General features: G+C 36.1%; 1 protein-coding gene across 3 annotated transcripts in view; it reads left to right on the top strand.

The window, feature by feature from the left end:
• Positions 1–21,473, top strand: part of RALGPS2 (Ral GEF with PH domain and SH3 binding motif 2) — a 124,278-nt gene extending 102,805 nt beyond the window's left edge. For 2 of the 3 annotated variants that reach the window (XM_039881385.1, XM_039881386.1), the window contains 7 exons: positions 420–474; positions 2,907–2,984; positions 4,581–4,686; positions 6,371–6,463; positions 11,015–11,120; positions 13,034–13,125; positions 15,872–21,473. In XM_039881385.1, the coding sequence (XP_039737319.1) occupies positions 420–474; positions 2,907–2,984; positions 4,581–4,686; positions 6,371–6,463; positions 11,015–11,120; positions 13,034–13,125; positions 15,872–15,901 (560 nt within the window). In that variant the 3' untranslated portion in view covers positions 15,902–21,473. The remainder of the gene's footprint in view (positions 1–419; positions 475–2,906; positions 2,985–4,580; positions 4,687–6,370; positions 6,464–11,014; positions 11,121–13,033; positions 13,126–15,871) is intronic. The other variant, XM_039881387.1, reaches the window with a different exon arrangement.
• The last annotated feature ends 3,259 nt before the right edge of the window (positions 21,474–24,732 follow it).

The following is a 24,732-nucleotide window of genomic DNA, read 5'->3' as shown; positions in this document are numbered from 1 at the left end:
TAAACAGTGAAGATTGATAGATCTTTGTTTGTAAATTAAGAACTTTAGACATAGGCATTACCTCCTAGGGTTTTTGTTGTAAAGCTTTAAAATTCTGAAAAGAAAGACTATAACCATAACTGATAGGTGTTAATATGCATGCACACACACTCACATTTGTAATCACAAAAGCATGTTTTCATTAGTTGTGACTTTTATACTCTTTGTTATTCTAATTTGTTACATTAGTAGTCTTATCAGCTATATTCCAATATATTGCAAAATAAATCTATCAGCATAATATTAGAATGAAGTATTAATACATGGATGTTCACCCACAAATAACATGATTGCCATTTTATAAGCACAGTTGTAGAAATTATTTTTAAAATCAAAAATTCAAACTGATGTTTAAAAAATAGAATAACTTTTGATTTTAGGTAGCAGTGATGGTTCTGAACTAAGTGAAGAAACCTCATGGCCTGCTTTTGAAAGGTAAGAAAAAGTGTCCATTTGAACTACTTTTAGTTTATTTTGTCTGTCTTAAAGTATATGAATAATATAATTCACACATGAATTCATATATGATAATATGAATTTTAAGAGATAATATTTATGACTATCTCTAATGGCCTATTTAAGCTTCCTGCTGATGGCAGAAATTAGAAATTGGTATTTAAGTCTGGAAATCAGTCTTTTCTAATAAATATATGTTTGGTGGCTTGACACATGTATATGAATTTAGTACATTTCAAATTATAATTTAAAAGCAGTAACAGTCATAATCAACTTATCTACTTATACATTGAAAAATAAAATTTTCTTCTGGTCGATTTAAATAATTTAAGACATTTAGTAGAATAGTCAGCTTCATTCTCTGCTACTTTATTAAGGGCAAAATGACTTAGTAAAATTTAAATTATAATGTAAGTAAAGCAGCTTGAGGTTTGAATTTAAACTGTCAAGAACTCAAAGTTTGCACAGAGCACATAGATTTATAGTGAAATACTGTATTATACTTCCTCCTCCTCATTGCTTTAAGCTGTAAAAGCCACCAACAGCCTACAGCAAGTGTCATGTTATATTGATCTCCAGTGTAAGATGTCCTCAGGAAACGCAGGCAAACAGTGCAAATAATGGTTTTTACTAAATGTTCATTAGGACTTTGTCTCTGACCATTTCAGTTCTGCCATTTCTGTACTTAGAAGATACTTGACTCTTGACTGAAATAATTGCTCTTTTTTGTATATAAACCTAAGCAACCTAAGTTTCTAAGCAACATTATCGTTTAGATTGAATTTCGAATGTCATATTAAAATCGATGGAGTTGAAAATAGTTATCTACCTCCCTATCAGTGACTTTGTAATAGAAAACAGTTATACTAACTATAAAGTTAAAACTAAACTACGTTTGATTTGGTTAATTTCATGTTGTTTAATTGGAAAATTATGTCCTTATTCTTGATGACACTTCCTAAATAATTCTCACCATTATGTAATTAAGAAGTCCAATATTTCAAAGTACTTTTAAACCTTTTTACACTGTCAGTGTTGCCAAGTTTTGATCTCTTTGTTTTGGGGAGTTCTTACAATTTGTTTTTGCATATTATTTCTCTTTCAACTTTTACTTTCAATTTCTTTATTTGGGTTTGCCTGAAATCAGAAAAACACAAGAGTTGCCTCTGGCATGCTGTCTGTACAAATCGTCTTAGTTCTTTCCCTGTAAAAGAGCATAATACCATCATGTTGATCATAGAGTGTATTGTAATCTTTAGACAAAAAACATCAATGAAGAAAATTGTTTCTCAAATCACTTGACATGTAAGTGAGCAACCAGGATGGCGTTGTAATAGGTAATCTGTTCTCATCCCAGCAGGTGACTTTTGAAGACAGCATTTAACGGTGTTACCTTCACATCTCAAAACAATACTTTCCTTTCATGACAAATGTTTTGCTTTGGAGACATTTGCAGTTAAAAAAAAATCTACCAAACTTATGTCAAGTTTAAATCAGTGGCGCTTAGAACATTTGGAGAGTAAATTAATGCTGCCTAGCAAGAGTCAGACATGAAATAATAATTTAATAAAGAACTAGGTTTAAAATAACCACCTGTATATAATGAACTTGAAATGTTAAAGATGCCATTTTTTGTTCTTATTTCCTAGAGAGAAGTCAAATGCTTTGCTGCTTAAGTTGCTAAAATAACGTCTTTTGTTTTCAAGATCATTTATCAACATGCTACTTTTGGCTTTTCCTAGGCAAAGAAGTATCAGTGTTTCTATGTATGTGTGTTCATTTCGTTAAATATTACATGCCATTTTGGATAAATAAATATTAACTCATCATTTTTATCATTTATTGGCTTATTTATTTCAGTTGATATGGAAATAATAATGCCTTTAATTATTAGTTTCTCTCTTTTATAAGTGTTCTTGGACTTAATATAAAAGATAGGAAGGGAAATAAGGTGTTCTGGCCAAATTCATTTTCAGTTTACAGGCCACATTGCCTTTAGGTGTCTTCATAGGGACATATAATAAAAAGGAATTATTTGTATGAGTCCAGGTGTCATAATTAAATTGGAATCCAAGAACTAGAATAGAAACAAAAGGATTTTTGAAGCATTTTTCAGGCTTTGATAGTATCTGGTTATACACAACTCTTCATTTTAGCAGATTTGGGAAAGTGAATGTATAAATAAATATATATGTACTAAGCTGCCTATAACTTTCTAGCGTCAACAGTAAAAGAAAAAAACTTTGAAATCTATGATGCATGCTTTAAAAAAAAAAACAATCACATACTAACCTTTTAGAAGACTTAGAAAGCTGTATTACCAGAAGAAATTATACTGTTCTAGGTATTGATGATGCTTATGTGAATAAAAGTATATGTAATATTATCAAATTTATAATGGAATCCAACAGGAACAGATTATACCATTCTCTCGGCCCGGTGACACGAGTGGCACGAAATGGCTATCGAAGCCACGTGAAGGCCAGCAGGTACAATCCCCCTGCGTTCAGGGGCCACAGAACTCCCCTCTGGTGTTGGTGATTGGCTTACACGGGTGTGGTCTTACACTATTTCTGTTCTTTTTCAACTAATTGGTTTAAAAACTAAAAAACTGCCCAGGAAATCTTCGTTTCCGAGGTTTATCTAGAGATGAATTTGAACTCTTCTTTCTGATCCATGGACCTAATCACTAAAACTTGCATCTGTGTCACATTTTAAAGATAATTCCACGTTGGTGGCTTTTTAACTGCACCGGTTTTTCTAATGCTGCTAGCTATTGGATGAGCAATACAGAAATCTGCTGATTTTTCAGAGGCTACAATCAAAGCACTTGCTTTGCTAATATGTCTACATTAGATTGGTCTTTTGAAAGTTGTTTTAGATAAACTGCAGATGCTGAAGTTAGACTAGTCTACTTTGTAAATAATAGTTGTTTATTTAAACTCGGTGTTCATTCCGTTGTTCATCTAGTTAAACCAGGCCTCTTTCTGTACTGCATCAGCTGCAGGAGAAAATATGTATGGTGGATTGATTTGTGGGCTGGAAGTTACTGATAATGCCTAATCAACCGATTCACAGTACAACAAAATAACCAACTTTAGAAGAAAACTTTATGTCCATTTGATGGTGTCTAATCTCCTTTTGTATACCTCCCTGAATATAAATAGCTCTGGCCTGAAATTTTTAGTGGTTTCTAGGCTTTTAAGTCACTTTGAAGACACCTAAATAATCCTAAAGGGATAAGATGGCAAACGTCAGCAGTGTTCTTCGCTGTTGTAACTTCTGCAGCTCAAGTCAGATCACCAGAGAATGACAGGTCTTTATTAGCATGTTTTAGTTGACGTGTAGAAATTATTCTTGTTTTAAATATAGGACTTTAAATCAGTTGGGAAAAGATATTTAAATGTTTGGTTATTTTGTGATGATTTTCTTAAGATACATGGAAAGGAAATACTGGGTTTTGGAGTTACTCCTTTCTTCAAGAGCTGTTAGGCTATAATCAAACCCTTTCACATCGAGAGCATTTAAATGTCATTAAAATGTATTGCAGGAAACCAATTTTTTAAATATGTTGTTATTTTATTTGTTCACCTATTTTAGAATTAAATTCAGCATGGGTTTTCTTTTTTTCTTTTTTGAGCTTTTGTTATTTTTACTTTGAATTTTATATGCTAAAATACTTTTAACAAATAGAATCTTCATTTTTCCTACCAGGATTTAAAGTTTCTAATGGGCCAGAAAAAGTTTACAGCAGTGATGCAGTGTGGCATGTTAAGAAGAAAAGTCTTATTAAATCTTTTGCTTAATCTTTACTAAAGTAAATTACCCTATCTTTCTCAATTTCACCTGTTCAAATGTGTAATAAAGTGTGTGTTTTTTAACCATCTGCTGATTTGAACGTCCTGATTAACTTTTGTGACAGCTTATAAATTTCAGATCAATAAACCTTTATAATTGTGTCTTCTCATTCTGAATAAAGTAGCAAAGTTTTAAAGTTAAGAATAATTACATTTTATTTAAGTACCTACTTGATAACTACTATACTAAACTCTTAGCCTGTGTTTTTCTTCATTTCGTTGTTGCAGTTCTGCAGAATCAGAAGATTTGGCAGTACATTTATATCCAGGAGCTGTGACTATTCAAGGTGTTCTCAAGAGAAAAACTTTGTTAAAAGAAGGCAAAAAGCCTAAAGTAAGATGTTATATTTTAACATTTCTAAAAATATACAAATGTATAAGATCTTAAAAAATATGAAGAGACTTGAAATAAAATCACATGTATAGTGCACTTGAAATAATTTAAGATATATATTTCTTAAATTATGTTTCTTAATTTATATTTCAATTAAGTCATGAGGATGCTTAAATCATGGTGCCCTCATACTTCTCTGCCGTCTAATATAGTTCTTATTCAAAACCGTTTCTCAGAGAACCTTGAAGCATATACTCTTAAGAAGTATTTTAATAATAAGTTTAGGAAAAATAAAGACTAGAAAGTAACAACCCTATAAAATGGAATCAAACCAATTTTGTTTTGTCTGTTCTAAATCGTTTAACTCAGTCATGCAGTTTTGTTTTCCCACATGAACTAGAACCCAGTGATTAAATGTCCTCTAAACCATAATCATATTAAAAGAAAAAAAAAGTTTGGTAGAACAAAGTTTCTCATATGTAACACAAAAGTTTGTTTTTTCCCAATAGCAACACAGCAGTTTGCCTACTAAAAAAATTTTTTTTTCTTTTCTCAAATAACATTATAATTCATCTAATTTGGAATGAAAACTTTGATGTGTATCCACACTTAAAGTTTCTGAGGATATGAGGGCTTCTTAAAATATCAAAATTGTTTAAGTGGTCTGATTTTTCTGCTTACATTACAATCTCGAAGCTACACTAGACCAGCTAGTGAACTGAGAATAGCTCGTCAGTTGAGGCATTACCACATGTATGGCACGGCAGATGCCAGAAATAGAGCAGTGAACACGTGCCTGCCTCATGGGGATGACGTTCCAGTGAGGAGACACAGGAGATCAGCCCTTAAAATAAGATGGTGGGATAGAGAATGATGGGGCGAGCAGAGATGTCACCTTAGCGAGGCTTCTGAACTGAGATCCGAATGAGGAAGGTGCGGCGTCCAGGGACAGAGCTCAAATCCAGGGTGCAGGAAGGGCTGTGTGGCTGAAGCACCGGCCATGGAGGAGGAGGGAGAGAGGAAGTCACAGACTAGAGCTGCATGACGGTGTATGAGATGTGACGTGCGAGGAAAGGGTTAAAGCGAAGAATCCTTTGGGGTTTTGGACTGAGCTGAGTGAATGTTGGGGACATTTATTGAAATCGAAAGGTTTTTTTGAGAGGGGGCAGGTAAGTCTTAGCCATGTTCAGTTTGATATGCTTATTAGACATTTAAGGGGAGATGTCAGTTTGGCTCTTTAAAAAGTACAGTTCAGAAGGTCAGCAGAGAGGGGGCGTGGCCAGAGAAAGGGATTTGGGAGTCATTAGCATACAGGTAGCATTTGAAGTGTGGACCTGGGTGAAATAGATTATCTATGAAGAAAGTGTAGCTGGGGGAGATTGAACTAGGGTCAGGGTTAGATCAGGAGAGCAAGGCAATGAGATTCAAATATTGGGAAGGGAAAGGGTGTGGTACTGGACCGTGCAATGCAGGCTAAATATAAAGAAAGGGGAGGGAGGATATGGGATAGGGAGGCCATGGCAATACTAGGTAATATTAAAAAGCGATAGATTCTTGATGAGATCAATAATTATCTCAGTGTCAGGTGGAGGCGGTAGGAAGGTGCGGCGCTGAGGTGAGGCTGGGATGCCGGCAGCATGTTAGTAGTGTGTTCACGTGGCATACTCCTGTCTGTCCTCTCCAGGTAACATCTTGGACAAAATACTGGGCAGCTTTGTGTGGGACACAGCTTTTTTACTATGCTGCCAAATCTCTAAAGGCTACAGAAAGAAAACATGTAAGTATTCCTCCTCTAACTTGTCAGCATTGTTTCACAGCTTCTTTCCAATTGTAAAGGAAGTAGTCCTAATGGAATGCAATGGTTTGGGGTTTTTTCCATATTCTACTCCAGAAGTTCCTAAATCTATTCCTTATTTGAGTGTTGTAATAGAATTTTTTTATTTAGTAAGACTATTCCAAGGAAAGTCCTGGAATAACTTCCCTATTTAGAAGTTTCTTTTTTGAATGCTATTTTTCCATTGCAAATGTCAAAACCGCGTATTACAAATATCTATCTTGGCATCGAAGCCTTCCCAAACCTGGGTTTCTTGTTCAGAAAACAGTTGAAAACTACTGTCTTGTAGTCTCGGTTCCTAATCTATAAAATGTGAAAAGTTGCAAACAACATCTAAAGAACTTTTCACCTCAATCTCTGATTGAGTGATTTTCCCAGCAGTGAAAAGGAATAATAGTTACCATGGTTACTAAGGTCCACTTTCTTGTGCTTCACATTACTTCAAAGAAGCCTCTCAATGCTCATTTCTCCAAATGCAGAATCTTTCTGTAAATCCTTTTTGTATGCTGTTTTGTTTTTATGTGTCAGCGATATATCTTTGAAAGGAAGAATAACTTTCCCTGTTGCATTAATAAAATCTCTTGGAGAGGAATTTTATTTTTAAATCGTGTATTTTGTGGAGGAATTAAGTAGTTTACCATACTGAGGAAAGGTAAGCCACTAAAAAAAAAATTAAGTCCTTTTACTACTTTAAAATTACCCAAATGACACTACATAATTATTTACTACAGTTTCGCCTTTTAAACAAACCAGAGGTATATGAGAGTACATTTTTTGGTTTAAATGAATCTGGGACGTGCCATTAAGATCGCGTCGCCTTCTTTCTTTACCAGCCATACCCACAGCCTGTCACTGTCCTGAATTTCATGTCGATCATTGCCTTGCTTTTCTTCAGCATTTACCATGTATGTTTCCTTAAAACATTGCTTCGTTTTTTAACCGTACATGGATGGAGTCATATACATTAGCCTTTTTATTCACAGTTATAATTGTTTAGATGGAATCCTCGCATTGAGGTAAAGGACTATTTTCTTTTTCATTCTGGTCATATTGACTATAATGACCACACATCTGACAAAGTTGCACACATTAGTTTCAAAACCTAAAATATTTTGCCTCTGATTAGTACTGCTGTACTTAAAGGGGGGAAAAAAAAAACGTAGATGTAGCTCAAGTAAATTCTTTGTCTTAAAATATAGGTAACTCTTCACATAGGCCTTTTTGACACTTGGCTGGGTTTTGCTTAGTTGATGATTATGAAAATAAATAAAATAAAATGATTTTCCCTAACTTTGATTATAAAGAATTCAAATTAGAATTGATAACTGAATTTCTCACCTACTGCATATGTTAAATATTTTTATGTATGGAGTTGCTACTTATTAATAGCATATTATGATAGTTTGGTTTTCTAATTATATGAGATTTCTGATAAACAGTGTATATGAAAATGGTAAGAAATTAGAGCATAGGGGGGTTATGAGGAAATCAAATCAAGTGCCAAAGAAATAGACCATATTTCTCATCTTTTTTAAGTTAAAACTGTTGAGATTAAAGAATTATAAGAGCAAGATAGAGGATATAAAGACAGGTCGAAGTTTATATTTAGTATATATTTTAGGATAGAAGAGAGAATGATCCAGAATAAAAGCAATGAAGGAAAAAATGTTTTAATTCTTTTCAAACAAAATTGAAATACAAATTGGAAGAAAATATAAAATAAGCAACAGATAAAGAATTTAAGTCTATTATATAAACACTGCACCACCTATGTAGCGTTCCTGCCAAAAAATTAACCCGAATCTAATTGTCAGGAAACAATCAAATCCAGATTGTGGGACATTCTGCAAGATAACTGGCTTGGATTCTTAAGAACAGAATTTGACAGAATGGGATAGGGGAGAGGAGGATTGTTTTAGATTAAAAGAGACTGAAGAGTCTTCACAGCTGAATGCAATGTATGTACCTTGGTTGAATCCTGGAGATAATTAAAAATAGATATATATAAAGACCATAATTGGGACTATTGAAGAAATTTTAATATAGACTTTATATGATTGTATTTATTAATTTTCTTAAATATGATACTTACATTGTGGTTATATAGGAATATATTCTTAGACACATGTTGAAATATTTAGGGATCGATGTTATGTCTACAACTTGCATTTAAATGTTCCAAGAGATCAACCAAATGCCAGATGTAGATATGTGGATAATCATTGTAGCTTTTTCTTTTTCAACATCTCTGTAGTTTCAGTCTCTTCAAAATTAAAAACTGTATGAAAAAATCACTAATGAAAATATACTTGTTTCTATATGTATATAAATATTTTTTTACTATCTAAAGTTTACAGCTTTTGCCTTTGAGGAGCAGAGCAGGCTTGGAAGGTAGAGTAATTGGGGAGAGAAGAGAGACTATTATTTTATTATGTCTACATTTTTTTAATGTTTTAAAATTAAAACATTCACTCAAATTTTTTAATGGAAGTATATCGAGTATTCATTATAAAAAATTTTTTTTGCAGATATGTTTTGAACTTATCCTTACATGGTAATGAATGACTGAATGAATGTTGTTTGATTAAATTTTAAAAACCGAGACTACCTGAAAAAGAAATCTGTAGCATATATAGACCTTCCACTACTGAGCAAGAATAAAACAGAACAATAGCAAAATGGAAAAGGGAGATATGTAGAAGATGAAATATAAATGTCTAATACACATGGGAAGAGGATCAGCCTCATTGGTTATCAGAAATGCAGATAAGGGAAGCCGCCTTTGTTTGTTTGTTTTGTTTTGCAGTCAGGCAGAAATTTTAAAGATTGAGAATACAGTATTGGCCATGGTGCAGAGAAACAGACTGTCATCTCTGGTCGGCAGAAATTTAAATTAGTATTGTTTTCATGGTGGCGGTCTTGGCTATTTCTGGTCCTTCGCTTCTTGTATATAAATTTTAGAATCAGCTTCTCAAGTTCCACATAAAACCTTCTCAAGTTTTTATTGAAATGACAATGAATCTGTAGATCAATTTAGGGATAATTGAAATGTTTACAACATTGAATCTTTTCCTTCAGCTCATGGTATTTCTCCATTGATTTAGGTCTTCTTGAGTGTCTTTTAACTGTTATACTTTCTGCTAAGTCTTTTGTTAAATGTATTCGTAGGTACCCTTCTTATAAATGACTTTTGTATTCCTAGTGTACAGAATTACGCTTGACTTTCATGTTGATCTTTTCCAAACATCCTCGCTGGTGTTTCTTATTAGTTCGGTAGATTTAGGTGTATGTTCTGTGTAGCTAATATCACCTGTGAGTAATAGTAGTTTTTTTTCTTCCTCATCCTTTTTTTTTCTTATCTTACTGGTCTGAGTAGGTCTTTTAATTCAGTCTTGAATGAAGGTGGCAGTGGTGGGCATCCTTATCTGAATGCTGATTTTGAACATTTTACCTTTAAGTGTGTGTGTTGCAGGGTTTTGGGTTTGGAGTTTTTTTTTTTCTTTCTTGCTTTGTTTTGGTTTAGTTTTTGTGAGTGTTTTTTGTTGTTTAGTAGATACTCTTATTGAATTAGGAAGTTCTCTATTTCTAGTCTGTCATAAATATGCGTTATATTTTAGCAAATGTTTTTATTTTACATCGACTGAGTTGATCGTATTTTTTTTCTCTCCTAATCTGTTAATATGGCAAGTTACTTTAATAATTTTTTTAAACTAACTATACTTTCTTGAAATAAACCCAGCTTAGCCACGTTAATTGACTTCTAACATTAAACCATCCTCATATTCCTGGGATAAATCCAGTTTGGTCATCATGTATCACTTTTTTATATACTGCTAGATTTGGGTTGCCAATATTTAATTTTTTTTATTTCATTTATGAATGAAATTAACCTAACTTTCTGTTCTTTTATAACAACCCTTTTTTTGCTACTAAAGTATAACTTAAATAGAAAAGTAACAAGCATGTTAAGAATACTTTTTTTTAGACTGTATTATTAAGAATTGTCCGATAGCACTGCTTGTTTATTAAATCATCCGGTTTAAGATAACACCCCTATTACATTGTACGCCTTAAACTTACACAACGTTATATGTCAATTATATCAATAAAACTAGAGGAAAAATGATAACACCTTTATTAAAATGCAAGTGCGTTTCTTATAAGAAAGGGGCAAGGGGCAGCAAAGTAACAGAAAAACAACATAGGCGAATTTATCAGTCCACTAACATATCGTGCTCTTTGGGAACGGACACTAGGACAGGTAGGTATTGATAAAGAGTTGAAGCTGGGAAAGATCTGGAAAGCAGGAGACTATCTAGAGATAGTCTAGGTGCCTAGATGGAATCATAGTCTAAGGCCCCAAGTAGACCTGACCAGCACGAAGTCACAGATCTCATCTCTCACTAGGAGAAAGAGAAAATACGTCCTGTGGCACTTAAATTTTACTTAAGACGAGCTATGAAAATAACCATTAATTATCTTTTTATCTCTCAGTTCAAGTCAACATCAAATAAGAATGTGTCCGTGGCAGGATGGATGGTGATGATGGCCGATGACCCAGAGCATCCAGATCTCTTCCTGCTGACTGACTCTGAGAAAGGTGAGTCATTAGCATGACTAGAGGTCAAGATGATGCTTACACAGGACTTTGGATAAACCAAAACCTAGTTTAACTGAAATACTCAACCTGGTAGGGTTTGTGTAGTTTTACTTCTTGGGAAATATTTCCTTCACATAAGGTATGGCAATGATATCAGTATCTTAAATATCAGTTAATATCTATGAATTGTTTCTTTAATAAGTTTATTAAACAAGCTATTTTCTTTGCTGCAGGGCATAAGCTCGAAATTAAAAGCCCAAGGAATCCCTAGAGAGCTAGTAACCAGGCAGGCAGGAGGAAAAGAGGGAATTTGAGAATCTATAGGCCACTGTTACCTTAAAATCTCAGAGATTTGCCATGTATGCAGTACCTTCACTTACACCCTGAAGCAAATTGTTATTCTTAAGTTCTGAATATGGTGGAAGTTTTCCTTTAAATGATTTTTAATTAAAGTAATTGCTTATTCGACTCAAAGCACTTTGCAAAGAAGTATAAATTATAACAGTTCGCTTATACTACATAGAGACATTTATGAATAAAATTATTGGCTGCCAACTATAGGAGTTTTTTAAGTGGAGGGTGGGCTGCATAGAATCATTTCATACCTCCCGACCCTGCTCGTGCCTATGGGGAGATCTCGGGTGGTCGGTCATCAGAACAGACCCTGACGTGACTGCTGCTCTTCCCTCGTGACAGCTGTCGATAAGCACACAAAGGGAGCCCCAAAGGAAATGCCTTCATATCTGCCCAGAATCTTCCAGCAACTCACAGTGGAAATATCACATTACCTTTTATTGACTGTACAGTTACATTTTGACCTGTATTCAGAATGCATTTTATATCAGTAGATATTCTGCTTTTAGGTTACTATGGTGTTTTAAGTAAAAACGTAAGTAATATATGTTGGATACAAAAAAGTAATAATTGTGGCCAGCTCAATTGTAGGAATGCCTTCTATTAGATTAATCTAATATCCGCCTCTGAGTTCAGCCTGCAAAACAGAATTTTTGAATAATTAACATTTGGAGAAGAAAAAGTATTGCTTCTAAAAGTGAAAAAGTTCTTTGTTAGAATCTCAAAGAAAAGCTGCATTAATGCCTAAATATAGCTCCTGTGCCATTGAATGCAGTTATAAAAGAAAGTAAAAATCGGTGCAAATTGGGAAACAAAATGAACTTAGATCAATGAAAAAAGAGAATAAAGCTCAATTTAGGGCAATCTGTAGTACATAAATCCTTTCTTTTCTCAGTTTATCTTAATACATATAACCATATAAAAATGCTTATTATTTGTCAGTCCTGAATTAGACTGACATAAGGTCTGCTAAATACACACAACACAGATGAATTTCTAATTTTCTAAAAGAGAGAAAGGTATCTCCTCAGATTTTTCCCAGAAAGCCCTCAGTAAACCTGTAATAATTTCGACAGATGTAACTAAAAACTAAAGGCATAGCCGATATTGAGGTCGGCTGATTAACCTTTAATCACAGTATATAGCTAACGTCTAAATGTTAAACAGATGAAGCGTTTTGGCCTGTAAAAACTTCATATTAACATCTAAGAGATCATCTAAGTAGTACTGAGAACAGATATTCTGTGCTCTCATCCACACACAAATCTAGAGAAAGCAAACGATTTTATTTAGATATACTTTCCTCTAAAAGAACATTTAAGAAGACAAAAGTACTTCTCTTTCACTTCATAAACAGCAAAACAGTGACCTTCTGCATAAACAATGCCACGTAAATGTGGCTCAGAGAACTCTCTGTACTGGAAAATCAGGTGTTGGAAGAATAGAATTATGAAACTGAGAGCTCTCGTCACATTTTAGTTTGCTCTTTGGTAGCTGGCAGAATTATTATATGTCAGAGTCCTTAAATTTTAATTATTTCTCCCTTGTTTTGATTTTAGGAAATTCATACAAGTTTCAAGCTGGCAATAGAATGAATGCAATGCTGTGGTTTAAGCATTTGAGTGCTGCCTGCCAAAGTAACAAACAACAGGTGAGCATTCCTATTAATTCTCAAACAGTCCACAACTAGGGCGTGTATTTAAGAGTGTTCCAAAGAGAAGTAAGTAGACTGGTTTCCCGAATGAAGTGGGAAAGTGGTTTTGTTTTTATTCTTCTTGACAGCAATCAACAAGACATGAAATCCACATTTTAGTGAGGAGATGGGCAATAAACAAGTGAACAAATAAAATTTCAAACAGTGAAAGCTACATAAAGAAAACGGAATTATGTGATGTAAGGTGGTGGTAGTAGAGGCAGCCTTAAACAAATAGGAGCAAGCAGCAAAGACCTCCGTAAGGAGATGACGTTGACCTGAGTGAGAAGGAGCAGCAGCCCCACGGAGACCAGGGAAAGCAGTTCCAGCAGAGGAAACAAAAAGTGCAAAGACCCTGATGCCAGAACGAGCTTAAGGTGTTCAAAACAGGGAAATGGAGGCCACATGGGCAGAGTACGGTGCGAGGCAAGGGAATGTAGCTCTAGAGAGGGCGAGAGTTAGCGGCACTCCAAATCAATAAAGTTTGTTCTGATTCATCTTTATTTGTTCCGTTGGCAACTTGATGAGGGTTTCTGTGGTTGCAGTGAAACCAAAACCATTTGGATTTTTTTGCGTTTATTTTACTGAAACAAAGAGGGTCTAATTCAACAGCTTTCAGCTGCCAAGGAGAATTAATCCCTAGTGCTGTTTTCCCCAAAATCCCTATTGCAGTCTTAGCGTTGAACCGCACATCGGTTGGGCAGACATAAACTCTCTATACACTTTTTTATAGCAGTTCTTGGTTGAATATATTTGAAAACCATTGGTTTAAGGTACTGAAAGATGGAAGTATACAGTGTTATCAGCTAATTTTGAATAATATACTATGTAAGTTTGTAAACCTTATGAAAGTATTTTCCACCCTGTGCTGTCAGGACCCAAGTTATTACCCTCTCTGCGATAAAGGAAGAACCTAAGGCCCAGAGCTGCTAAGCTTCCTGCACAGGGCCCAACAAGTAAAACTGGTAGAACTGAGGCTTAAGCTCTGTCCTCATCCTTTAGGTCCGTTCCTCTTAAGTATTGTTGGAATGGGCCTTGTTCTCGTATGATTTTTATTTGACGTACATATGAAAGACTAATAGCAGTATTTGGTACCATTTTTAGCAACTTCCACGAAGGACATGAAATGCCATACAGCAAAAATTACTCTCTCACCTTTGTCAGTTGGTGTCTGGGACGGAATGAAAGAAAGGGACCTTTTGCCTAGACTGTGCTTTTTAGGATTCCTTTCCATGCTGTACGCTTTTTTAAAATGTAGCTTAAGGAAAGTATTTAGTGTCATTTTTTTAAATCTCAGATTTCAGGGTTAATCTAGACGGTGTATGCGTACCCACGTAGGGGTTCAGTTTCTCTTACTGTGTTAGTGGACCTTCCTGCTGAACGAGTCAGCCAGATGTGTGTAAACAGGTTTTGTTTCTTTCTATACCCGCAAGAATCAGAGTAGTGACAAATTTATAAATAAAAGCTATAAAATCTGAAAATTTTTAGTAGAAGACTAATTGACTCAAATACAATACCTCAGACCTCATTCAGGCAACTTAGGAAATGAAATTTTTACTTTATTTAAATATGGGTTTCTTAAGGCCAGACCTGAGAATTTATACTTAAGCACTTGAGCATTTGCATTGTATTTGATTTGTAATTCAAGTAAAATAATTTCTCATTTAGAAGTTGACATGTGTAGGAGATCCATTTTTTTTAAATATCTTAGGTTTTTAAAAAAAGATGGTAAAGAGTAAGCTGTTAAGCTGTTTTTATTAAATTTATTGGGATGACATTGGTTAAAATTTGTATAGGTTCTAGTGTACAGTTCTGTAGCTCATCATCTGTCTGTCGCATCATGTGTTCACCACCCAGAGTCAATTCTTCTGTCGCCATATGTTTGACCCCTTGACCCTTCTTTACCTCCCACCACCCCCTTTCCCTGTGGTAACCACTAAACTGTTGTCTGTGTGTCTGAGTTTTTGTTTGTCTTCATTTGTTGCTTTCGGTTTTATATCCCACATATGACTGAAATCATATGGTTCTCAACTTTTTCTCTGTGACTTATTTCATTTAGCATAATTATCTCAAGATCCATCCATGTTTGTTGAATTTCAGACTTGTCAAGAAATCAAATTAAATTTGATCCAATCTATAAGCAGCAGACTTATAAAACCCATTGATTTTTAAGTCACGAAGTGTCAGAGCAGAATTTATCTAACAATGACTTTTATTCTTTTATATTTATTTTCATGATGATTTCACAAAGAAATTTTTAGTAATGTTTGTTATAAAATTATCTGCGCCGGATCTGAAAATTTGAACGTAGGAGCGTGTCGTAATACATGTAAAGGAGAAAGCAGAGGACAACAAGGGCACCTGGAATCGCAGCCTGCTAGAGCCACACTTATTTTCTCATTCGTTTATTCACTTGTGTTGGACACCAAAGATACCGTCTTTACCCTTCGTCCTCTCCAGACTTCACTTGACTGGAAAGGGAGTGCTAGCTCTTCTCAGTGATTTTCTCCAAAAACATCCTAGCATATTTTACTCAGTGTTCACGAATGATTACAGTACCTTCTATCACGTTCCTTTTTTTAAAGATATCTTAGGCCAGAAAGACTTTAATACCTGGGCTTACTTAAAATGACGAGGAAAGATAAACAGTATTTTAAAAAACAACTTTTAAATGCTGTCAGTTTGTAATGCTTCTATTCTTTAGGTTCCTACAAACTTGATGACTTTTGAGTAAAAGCCTGAGAAAGAAGAGAGGCGACTTGCTGCTCCCAAGCGAGAGCAAGGACCTGATGACAGAGCGCCAGCGAAAAACCAGTCCTGTGCCAGGAGGAGCCCAGAGGTCCGTCTCAGCCTTTGGAGTTCTGAACCCAAAAAAGCACTAATGTCAGGGAATGAAGTGAGACATTCCCAGAGAACAAATCGAGTTGCAAAACAAACTGCCATGGACCCGCTTCTCATCTCTGAACCGACCTGCGGAAACCACTGCCTTAACAGAATGAAAGGAAAAGCAACCTGAAACACCAAATAGTGTGTGTGAACCTTCGGGCGGTGCTGTGCTTGGAATAGATCGTAGCTAATTTGCATTTCTTTTACCTTTGTACTAATTTGGGAGGGGAGGCGGGGGTCGCCTTTTTCAGATACACTTTAAAAAGGAAAAACACGTTTCTAATGCGTTACATCAGGAGCTGGTTTTGAACCGGAGGTGTAGAGATAGGCTGGTTAGCAGGATTCTAGTAGCCGTCCACCGGAAGATGGTTAGGCCCCCACTGGTCTGCAGCCTCACTCACTCTCACAGCCAGAGTGTAGGCCCTAGAAATGTTATAATGTGAGTTGTTGGGGTTTGTTTGGTTTTGGATGAGGGAAGATATTTTTAAACACTAAACTTCTGAGATTTAGTACTGTATGGGGAACATTACTTCCTGCAGGAGGTATAAAGGCTGAGTGTTCACGTGCCAGACACTTCTTTCAAGTGGGCTCCAGAAAACATGGTTGTTTTCAACTGGGTTTAAATTCAGCCTTCTATATGAATTCTTTCTTGGACCACAGATCTGCTTAGCAGGGAACTGTAATCCCAAACTAAACTTTTCTGGGATTTTTACAGTAATTACATTTTTTTTTTCAAGTTAATTGGATTATCCCTTCTGCCAGCCACCGGTGATTTTTATCCTTGAGATGATATATTGATATTTCATCAGGGTATTTTCCTTTTCAGTGTTTAACGTGCACAATGCCAGGTTTTTAAATTCATCTTCATTATTTTTGTTCAATATGTGATTCAGGATCACATTTGTTTAGAAGAGATTCCACATGTTATATGTGTGTTTTATTATAATTTTAAAAGGGAAAAGATTGAGATTCTGGGATTTTAAAGTCAAAAGTTTCCTTCCTAAACAACTTTAAACGTTTTTCTGAAAACTTACTATATAGTAACTTCCTCTATATACATATATACATACACACATACACACACAGATATTGGTCTCTACCATGAAACCATATTTTGTCAGTAGTTGACCAAGCAGTTTTGTGAGAGCTCTTCTATGCAATAATGCATTTAATATCCAAAATACAAAAAAGAAAAGTTTGAAGGTGAGATGCCTTAGAGTTTTAACAAAAAGTGGCATTTGAACAAAGACTTTGTGTTGGGTGTTACACACTCACGAGGCATCATTAAGTTTAGCAGTGGCCCAGAGTAAGAAAAGCTTTCTGACTGATACTTTCTTGTAGGCTTCCGTTACTTTGGGCCTCACATAAAAATTTTCACATTTGTATTCTTAGAAAATGTTATACTTTTTTTCTCCTAAGCATTTCACTCTCAAATCCATGAAACTTAAATAGAAAATATTGCCCACAGAATAATTAGGTAAGTAGAAGAGCTTTTTTCTGAGTGCTACGTCTTTAAATTTAGTTTTCTGTTTCAAAAGGATATTAAGAGTTCATATGTTTTTCTCACATATAGCACAGTTAGAAATACCATCATTTCTGGTTTTGTGGAAACTGACATGGGCTAGAGAGAGCAAAGTGTTGCCTGTGCTGAATGATTTTTCAGTTAATGACCTCCGGAGCTTAACCCACGCTGGGTGCGCAGATGGACGCCATCTGCACGGCCGATAGTGTTACTGTTAGACCTTGCACACCTTACTTTTGCTCTGCTTTTTTTTTTTTAAATTCCTTAATCTGCTTACTTCTCTTCAGAAATAAGTATTTTTCACCAGTGTATGTGTTTTTTAAAAATTATTGTGGATGAGACCCTGTGGATTTTTTATTATTATTTTGTTTGTCGTAAATAAGCTAAAGTAGACATGTCATAGGTTGACCATTTCTGAAGAGATACGTAACTGGAAGTCGGAGCCTGACATCACGCAGTTTTGCCAAAGAGGGAACTAAACTGGAAGATGTGTTTGATATTTTCCGCGCTAAACATTAGTGGATGCTTGCACAGAGTAAGAATAGTGTTCAGTTTGGTAAATAGTCCGTATATAGAATCGTGGTCTCTGACTGCCGGAAACTCTTTAACATAACTGCATAAAAGTGACCATTGTTCTTCTGTCTCCAAATTTGTCCGTCTAAAAGATTAGTCCTTGCTTTTTAAGATTATTTTAGCATTTGAAGCAAATGGAAACCAGTGAGAGAAGTGAATTAAAATAGTATAGGTGAATTTTTTATTACCGCTCACCAGGTGATATCTAATGATAACTCAAGAAAATATGTCACCAAAATATATTAAATATTTAGGTAGTTTATTAGTGGGATGATGAATTTATCTCCCTTTTACCCTTTATAAATTAGTAAATTGGTGATTTGAAAGCTTGAAATTTCCATCAATGTTAAGCTCATTCGTTTCCTAGCCAAGAAAAACTCATAGACTGATAATTTAAATTTAAGCTAGTCTGTGATAAGCATAATGATTGGCATATTATATGGCCTGATGTAACAGTATGTAATACCAGCCAAAATGCAATTTGAGACATGCCTCATTTAACGTTTTATTTGAACATGAAAGCTTATTTTTCGTATGGAAGTAATGTATTAGTTTTTAAAATATAACTATAAAAATAACTGCATAATGACCTTCCAGAGCACTATTTTTGGTTTCATGTCCTCTCTGTGTCTGGGTCCTGCTTATTTTTCAGAGGTTTTTTGTTGTTGTTGTTGTTGTTCTCACTGTAACCTCCAAATGGTAAGCATTGAAAGAGAACTGATCAAACACACCTTCCTATTTTGTTTTCTTCACTGTGTAAATATTGTTTGTGTAAACATTACAAAAAGGGATCCAAACAATTTGAGTTTGAGTATTTTTTTCTCCTTAGGCATGTGCTTCCATGACATGTTTTTCTGTGTGGGAAAATGCCATGTGACTATTGCACTACCTTCCGTATGAACTGTCAGTATTTGGTCTTTCTGTGTGTCAAGAGTTAAGGTGTCTATAGCTGTGACATTTTTATAAGTGGCTTTATTCCTCTTCTAGAAGATTTATAAAAGAGACCAAGGAACGCTATTGTTATAGAAGGAGAAAATGTTTACAGTCTGTAGTGTATACTATGTATTAGTTGAAACCGGGGCCCTCCAAGAGCAGCCTAGTCTGTTGATCTCTTGGGATTACTAGATTTCTAGAATTTACCTGGCCAAATGACTTGAGCAGAAGTTTCTTTTCCTTTTTTTTTTTTTTGGTAGGTTAAATTGTAAACAAAATTATAGGGCATCATATGAAAGGAAATTGATAATGTATCCACTGTTGACTTTCTTTCTGTTTTTTGAGGCACATTCCTTTACAACCACATTATCTTCTGCAAACAAGGGGTACCAGCATTGCTTAATGGAAGATAATCTTTAAAAAAGAAACCCTCTGCTACAAAAGCTTTTGAAGTAATTGGATCCCTTTTTGGAAATGAAGATGAATTCGACTGTCCCAGTGAAATGCTGATACTGCTGTTTTACGATTAGATGAGCTAGAGCAAGTGGTGAGGCTTGTCTGACTTGCTCAGATATCTTTGCTTTTATTTTCTCTCTCCTGTATTATTTCTTTCAAACCTAGTAAACTTATGATTTTATAGCCAGAGTGGCATTTTGTTTTTTCAAAGCTTTGAAATACACTGTTACTTAATCACACTGATGACAATTATTTTCCATGTGAAGTCAGCCTTTCCAAAGTGATTCAAGTACTTTTTGCTTTTGCTCCCCTAAAAATGGCTTGTGTCTAAAGTGACTATTTTCATTCTATTTTGAGGATTTTCACGAAAGATCTGCGATACAAACTCGTAAGCTCCTCGAAAGCAATCTCATTACACTGGTATCTCAAGTTGGAGCGTGGGGAAACTTTGGTCAGTGCCTTATCAATTCAAAGACCAAGTTTAGGGCATCGAGTATTGACAGTGATCATTTGCCCTCTTACTCCTTTATTTCAGGAGTGTGGGCTCTCCCTCTCTCCACCAGCTTACTCTTTCTCATAGCAAGTTTAAGAAAGTCTGTACAGACACCTCTAGGAATTGTGGCATCCTTGGTTTCGAGTCTTTGTAGACAAGCGCCCTCTCTGCTCCTCTCCTTCCAGGGTAGGAGATTAAAAACAAATCCACCCAAATCAGCCTTTGGGTGAACACTCTTAAGAACAACTTTGAAGAGCATCTGTCAAGCTCAGTTGATTCTGTGTTGTTGATATTAGTTTGTTTTTTTTTTTTCTTTTTTGAGCGTAGACTTACACATAAGGCCTTTCAGAAAATCTCTAAAAGAATATGATACAACCGAAAGGATTTGTTTGGGTTTTATTAAAGGTACTGGAATTTTGTAATGAGAGTTCCTTTGGCCAGAAACGAGATTTAGTTTGGTTCATTCTTACATTTAAATAAGACTCAGAACAAACAAGCACTCACTTAACTTACCCATTATGGTTTACTTGAAAATATGATGGCAGGAAACTGAAAACAACTCCAATATATAAATTAAAGGGAAGTTTAATTTATACAATTTACTAGCTTTCCCAGCAAAAGCGAAGGTGGAAAACATTTTGCTTCTCTGAGATTATTGCAATATCTGGAGCCACTGTTATTCAACTGAGTCAAGAGGCTATTTTCAAAAATTTTAAAGGACTTGTCTATTCCCAAGTAGGCAGGTGGACTCTTTAAGGCCACCTGAGGGATTAAGCGGTCCTTGAGGGTTGGTTATTAGCAGAATTTAAATTTTGATTTTAGTCATTTCGACTGTAAAGTAGTGATGAGGTTAAAGGGTACATAATCAGGCTGCTTTGGAATTGAACTTGAATAGGCAAGCAGACACTTTCATAAGTATTAGCTGTGCTTTAGGTACCAGGTAACAAATACTAAGTTTCCCCTGAAGACATCATTTATTAGAAGTAGTCACAAATAGAAGCCAATAATTGTTGACTTATTAAGTCTGATGGAGTAGCCAATAAGAAGTCACTAGACCCTTCAAGAGCTTCTACCCTTGAGCAGTGACAGTTTCGTCGTTTCACAGCCAAAGTGTGTGTGTGGGAGGGGGCGGGGAACTCATTCACAGCGTAATCTGAAGGAGATTAGCATCTGTGGGGATTAAAACCCAGTGATGATTAATAGAGAAAAACACAAGCCATTTTTATTCTTTATCTCAGTTAACGTGCGGTACTCTAATGATGAAGCACTCGATTGCACTGTGACCTCCTTGAGTGATGTGCAACCTACTTCCTCTCTCACTTTTTGTCCCTATTTAATATGCAAATGTGAGCGTGAGATCTTCGGTGTGTTTGCATAAGCTAATTTAAAATGAATTTACAGTTTTCTGAAATATTTCTATTGAAATAAATGACTTAAAATATAGGTTGTACAGGGGTAATTTATTACCATATTTTTACTTTTATCATTAACTTTTGCAGTGCATTTTATCAGTGACTTTGAAATAAATCCTCCAACTTGATTTTCTCCTCTTTCTAAAATAGTCGACAGCATTTCTCTTGGTAAGGAGAAGCTGCTGTCTGGGTCAACTTCAGTTGCTCTTCTCTGTGCCCGGACAAGGATGGGCAGTAGAGGTCAAGTGTAGATTTCCAACACGTCCCCGCTCCACGTGTGTGCTGTGATAGGGACAGTCCCCCCAAGTGGCCCTCTTTGCAAATACTGTATTTCATAGATTCTCAGACATGATTTTTTTTTTTTTCACATTTTACCGTTTCTGAAAGCAGAATCCATCTTCCAGCCTGGGGAGCTTTCAGTTGGAAGGAATACAAAAATACCCGTGTTGAGTCTCATGTAAGTCATCGGCCGGGGTGTCGGTCATACCCTATCTAAGAATTCCACACAGGCTGGCCTCTAAGAAGGCTCAGTGTTTGGGCAAACCGAAACTCTGTTTTCAACAATTCTCTCCCCTCTCTTGTGGCCTTTGAAAATTTTCACTGTCCCTGTACTGGAACCAAAAGAGAATGACAGCTCCCTGGTAGGGTCAACCTGTCTTTACCTCACACACTGCCACCTTTGTCTTAACATCAGTTTTCCGTATGTGCAGCTAAGTTTCTGGGTCCCCTTTTCCATCTCGTTAGTTGTTGGTCCTGGAGCCAGTGGCACATCGTCTTCATTGCTGTAGAGCTGTGTAAGTCTTGGTATCTGATGAGGTAATGATAATGTTCTTCACATCTGCCTTAGATGTTCTTAACTCCTTTGTCTTCCATACGATCAGTGTGTCAAGTTCAGTGAAAATACTGTTGATATTTTTATTGGAATTGCTCTGAATATATAGGTTAATTTGAGAATTAACAGTTTTGAAAAGTGTATTCCTCTGATTTATGAACATGAAACATTTCTCCATTTTCTTAGGATTTTAATGTCCCTCAGTAACATTTTACAGTTTTCTCTCTACTGGTTTCATACATCTTTTATTAACTTATTCCAGGTACACTAGAAGTTTTGTTTCTATGAATATGACTTTTTTTCTGTTACATTTCCTAAGTGATTATTACTTGTATGTAGGAATGCCGTTAGTTTATATGTAAATACTTACATCCGGCAACCTTATCGAACTTTCCTACCTAGTTCTAATGGCTTGTTCAGTATGATTTTGTTGTCATATTAGCTGTAAATAAGGTGATAGATTGGGAGGAAATTATGTGGAGTTTATAAAACAGGATTCATATCAGGAGTATCAAGGAATTTTTCAAATCAATGAGAAAATTTACTCAACAGAAAAATGCACTAAAGCATATGAATAGACAGTTTATAGAAGGAAGCCTGTGTGGGTCAACTGTGAAAAGATGCTCAGCCTCACTAGTAGAGAAAGGCAAAGTCAGTCATCAGAGAGCTGTCAGATCTCAAACTGGTAAAAGATAAAGAGCCAGATAATACCAGTTACAGTGAGACCAGGAAAACCTGGACTCTCGTGCACACAGGTGAGGAGGCCGTGCCGGAGTGTGTCTGGGCGGCCCCAGGGAAATCGTGAGTGCGTGTGGAGCTTAATGAAGATGTTCAGCACGGAACTGCTTGCTGGCTGCATGGTCTTGAGCAGATGACTTAACCTTCTTAAGTGTCTCATCTCTACAATGTACACACCGACAGAACCCAGCTCAGAGTCGTGAGGCTAAACCTCACTCGTAGGTCTGAGGCCCCAGAGCGGGGCTGCCAAGCAGGAAGCATTGTCAGTGTCAGAGCTGGTGTCACTGTTACTCTGTGTCCTGCCACTATGCTCCCGGAGTCAGATGTGGAGAATGGAATGAGGGGTGATGGGAGGATTTTAAGTAGAACAAGAGAGGAGTCTTCACTTAGTTAGATCATAGTGAACTGAGAAGTACCTTGGAAACCAAATAAAGAAGTAAGCCAGGTATGTTTATTACAGACAAACTGGCCAGTCGAGAAAAACATGAAGAAAAGCCACCTATAAAAGGTCCCCCATTTACTATCGTTGATCATTAAGGCTTGTATCTCACCCACTTGGGGTGCTTGTTTGAAATGATGGCTTCTGCACACCACCCCAGATTTGCTAAATCACAATCTGAGGACAGTGCTTGGTGCACACAAAAATTTGATATATTTGGGCTGACTTGTCCACAGCCCAGACTCATCCAGAAATAACGGTTGCCAGATTTGCTTTGTTATTGCCTAACTGTCAAAGCTGAGTTTTTCATCCAGTTAGGTTCAGAGATTTAGGATCTTATATTAAGCTGTTGAAGCTGTTGTTTTTATTGCTTTAATGTAAAAACGGGACCCTTTCCCATTGGGTGTGGAAGAAGAACCTGGAGATTGACTATGAGTTTCTTAACATCGTAAGCACCAGACAGTGACTACAGTCAGTCAGTGGGTGAACCACTTCCAGCCACCAACTGCGGTGTGGCCGTGTTAGGAGCCGAAGCAGCCCAAATCGCCAGACAGGTACGGATGGGATCGGAATTTCTGTTTTGAAAGAGGTAAATGACTATACTTTTGAGTGCAGTCAAATCTCCCTGGATTCGGGGGATAGACAACCTAAAAAAAAGTCCAGAGTATGGCTGGTACAATTTGAGTTGAGACTTTTGGTTCTGTGATCCAGCTAACAAAGTCCAGTGTCTCGTTGTCTCATTCCAAATCATAATTTACTGCTCTTAGGTATCACATTGTATGTGATTCCTTGGTTTTGCTAAATTAAAACTGATGCCCTCCATAAAGGAGACTGACTTCTGGTTTCATGTGTTTCCTCCTCTAAGAAGAGGCTGGTGTTCTGTTTTCATGATGGCTCAGGCAGTCCATTGCTGCCCTTGGGCCTTCAAGCGGGCTGGTGGCAGGCGGCCTTGTGCATTAAAGGGACTTTAATAGGGGCCCTGTCTCCCATCCAGTGGAGACTGGAGCCTCTCTGCTACAGTTCAAGCTTATTTTACCTACTCCCTTCGAACCCACAGGAAAGGAAAAAAGGACAATTAAGACAACATGTCACATGAGGAGAGTGTTTCATAACACAGCAAGCTGAGTAAAGAGGACTTTTCACGTAGCCCTGACCCACAGCAATTTAGAAACATCTGTACATACTCATTCCCAGAGGGCCTCTGATTTCCAGCCTACTTCAGGTCACAGCAGCAGGATATCTGCAACAGTGTCTCACCCCAACCGTCTCTCTTCCTTTTTA

The sequence above is a fragment of the Pteropus medius genome, unplaced genomic scaffold (assembly GCF_902729225.1).
Source record: "Pteropus medius unplaced genomic scaffold, Ma_sr-lr_union100, whole genome shotgun sequence".
NCBI classification, from domain to species: Eukaryota; Metazoa; Chordata; class Mammalia; order Chiroptera; family Pteropodidae; genus Pteropus; species Pteropus medius.
The sequence above is the reverse complement of the archived record's forward strand: the minus strand, read 5'-3'. Positions and strand labels throughout refer to the sequence as shown.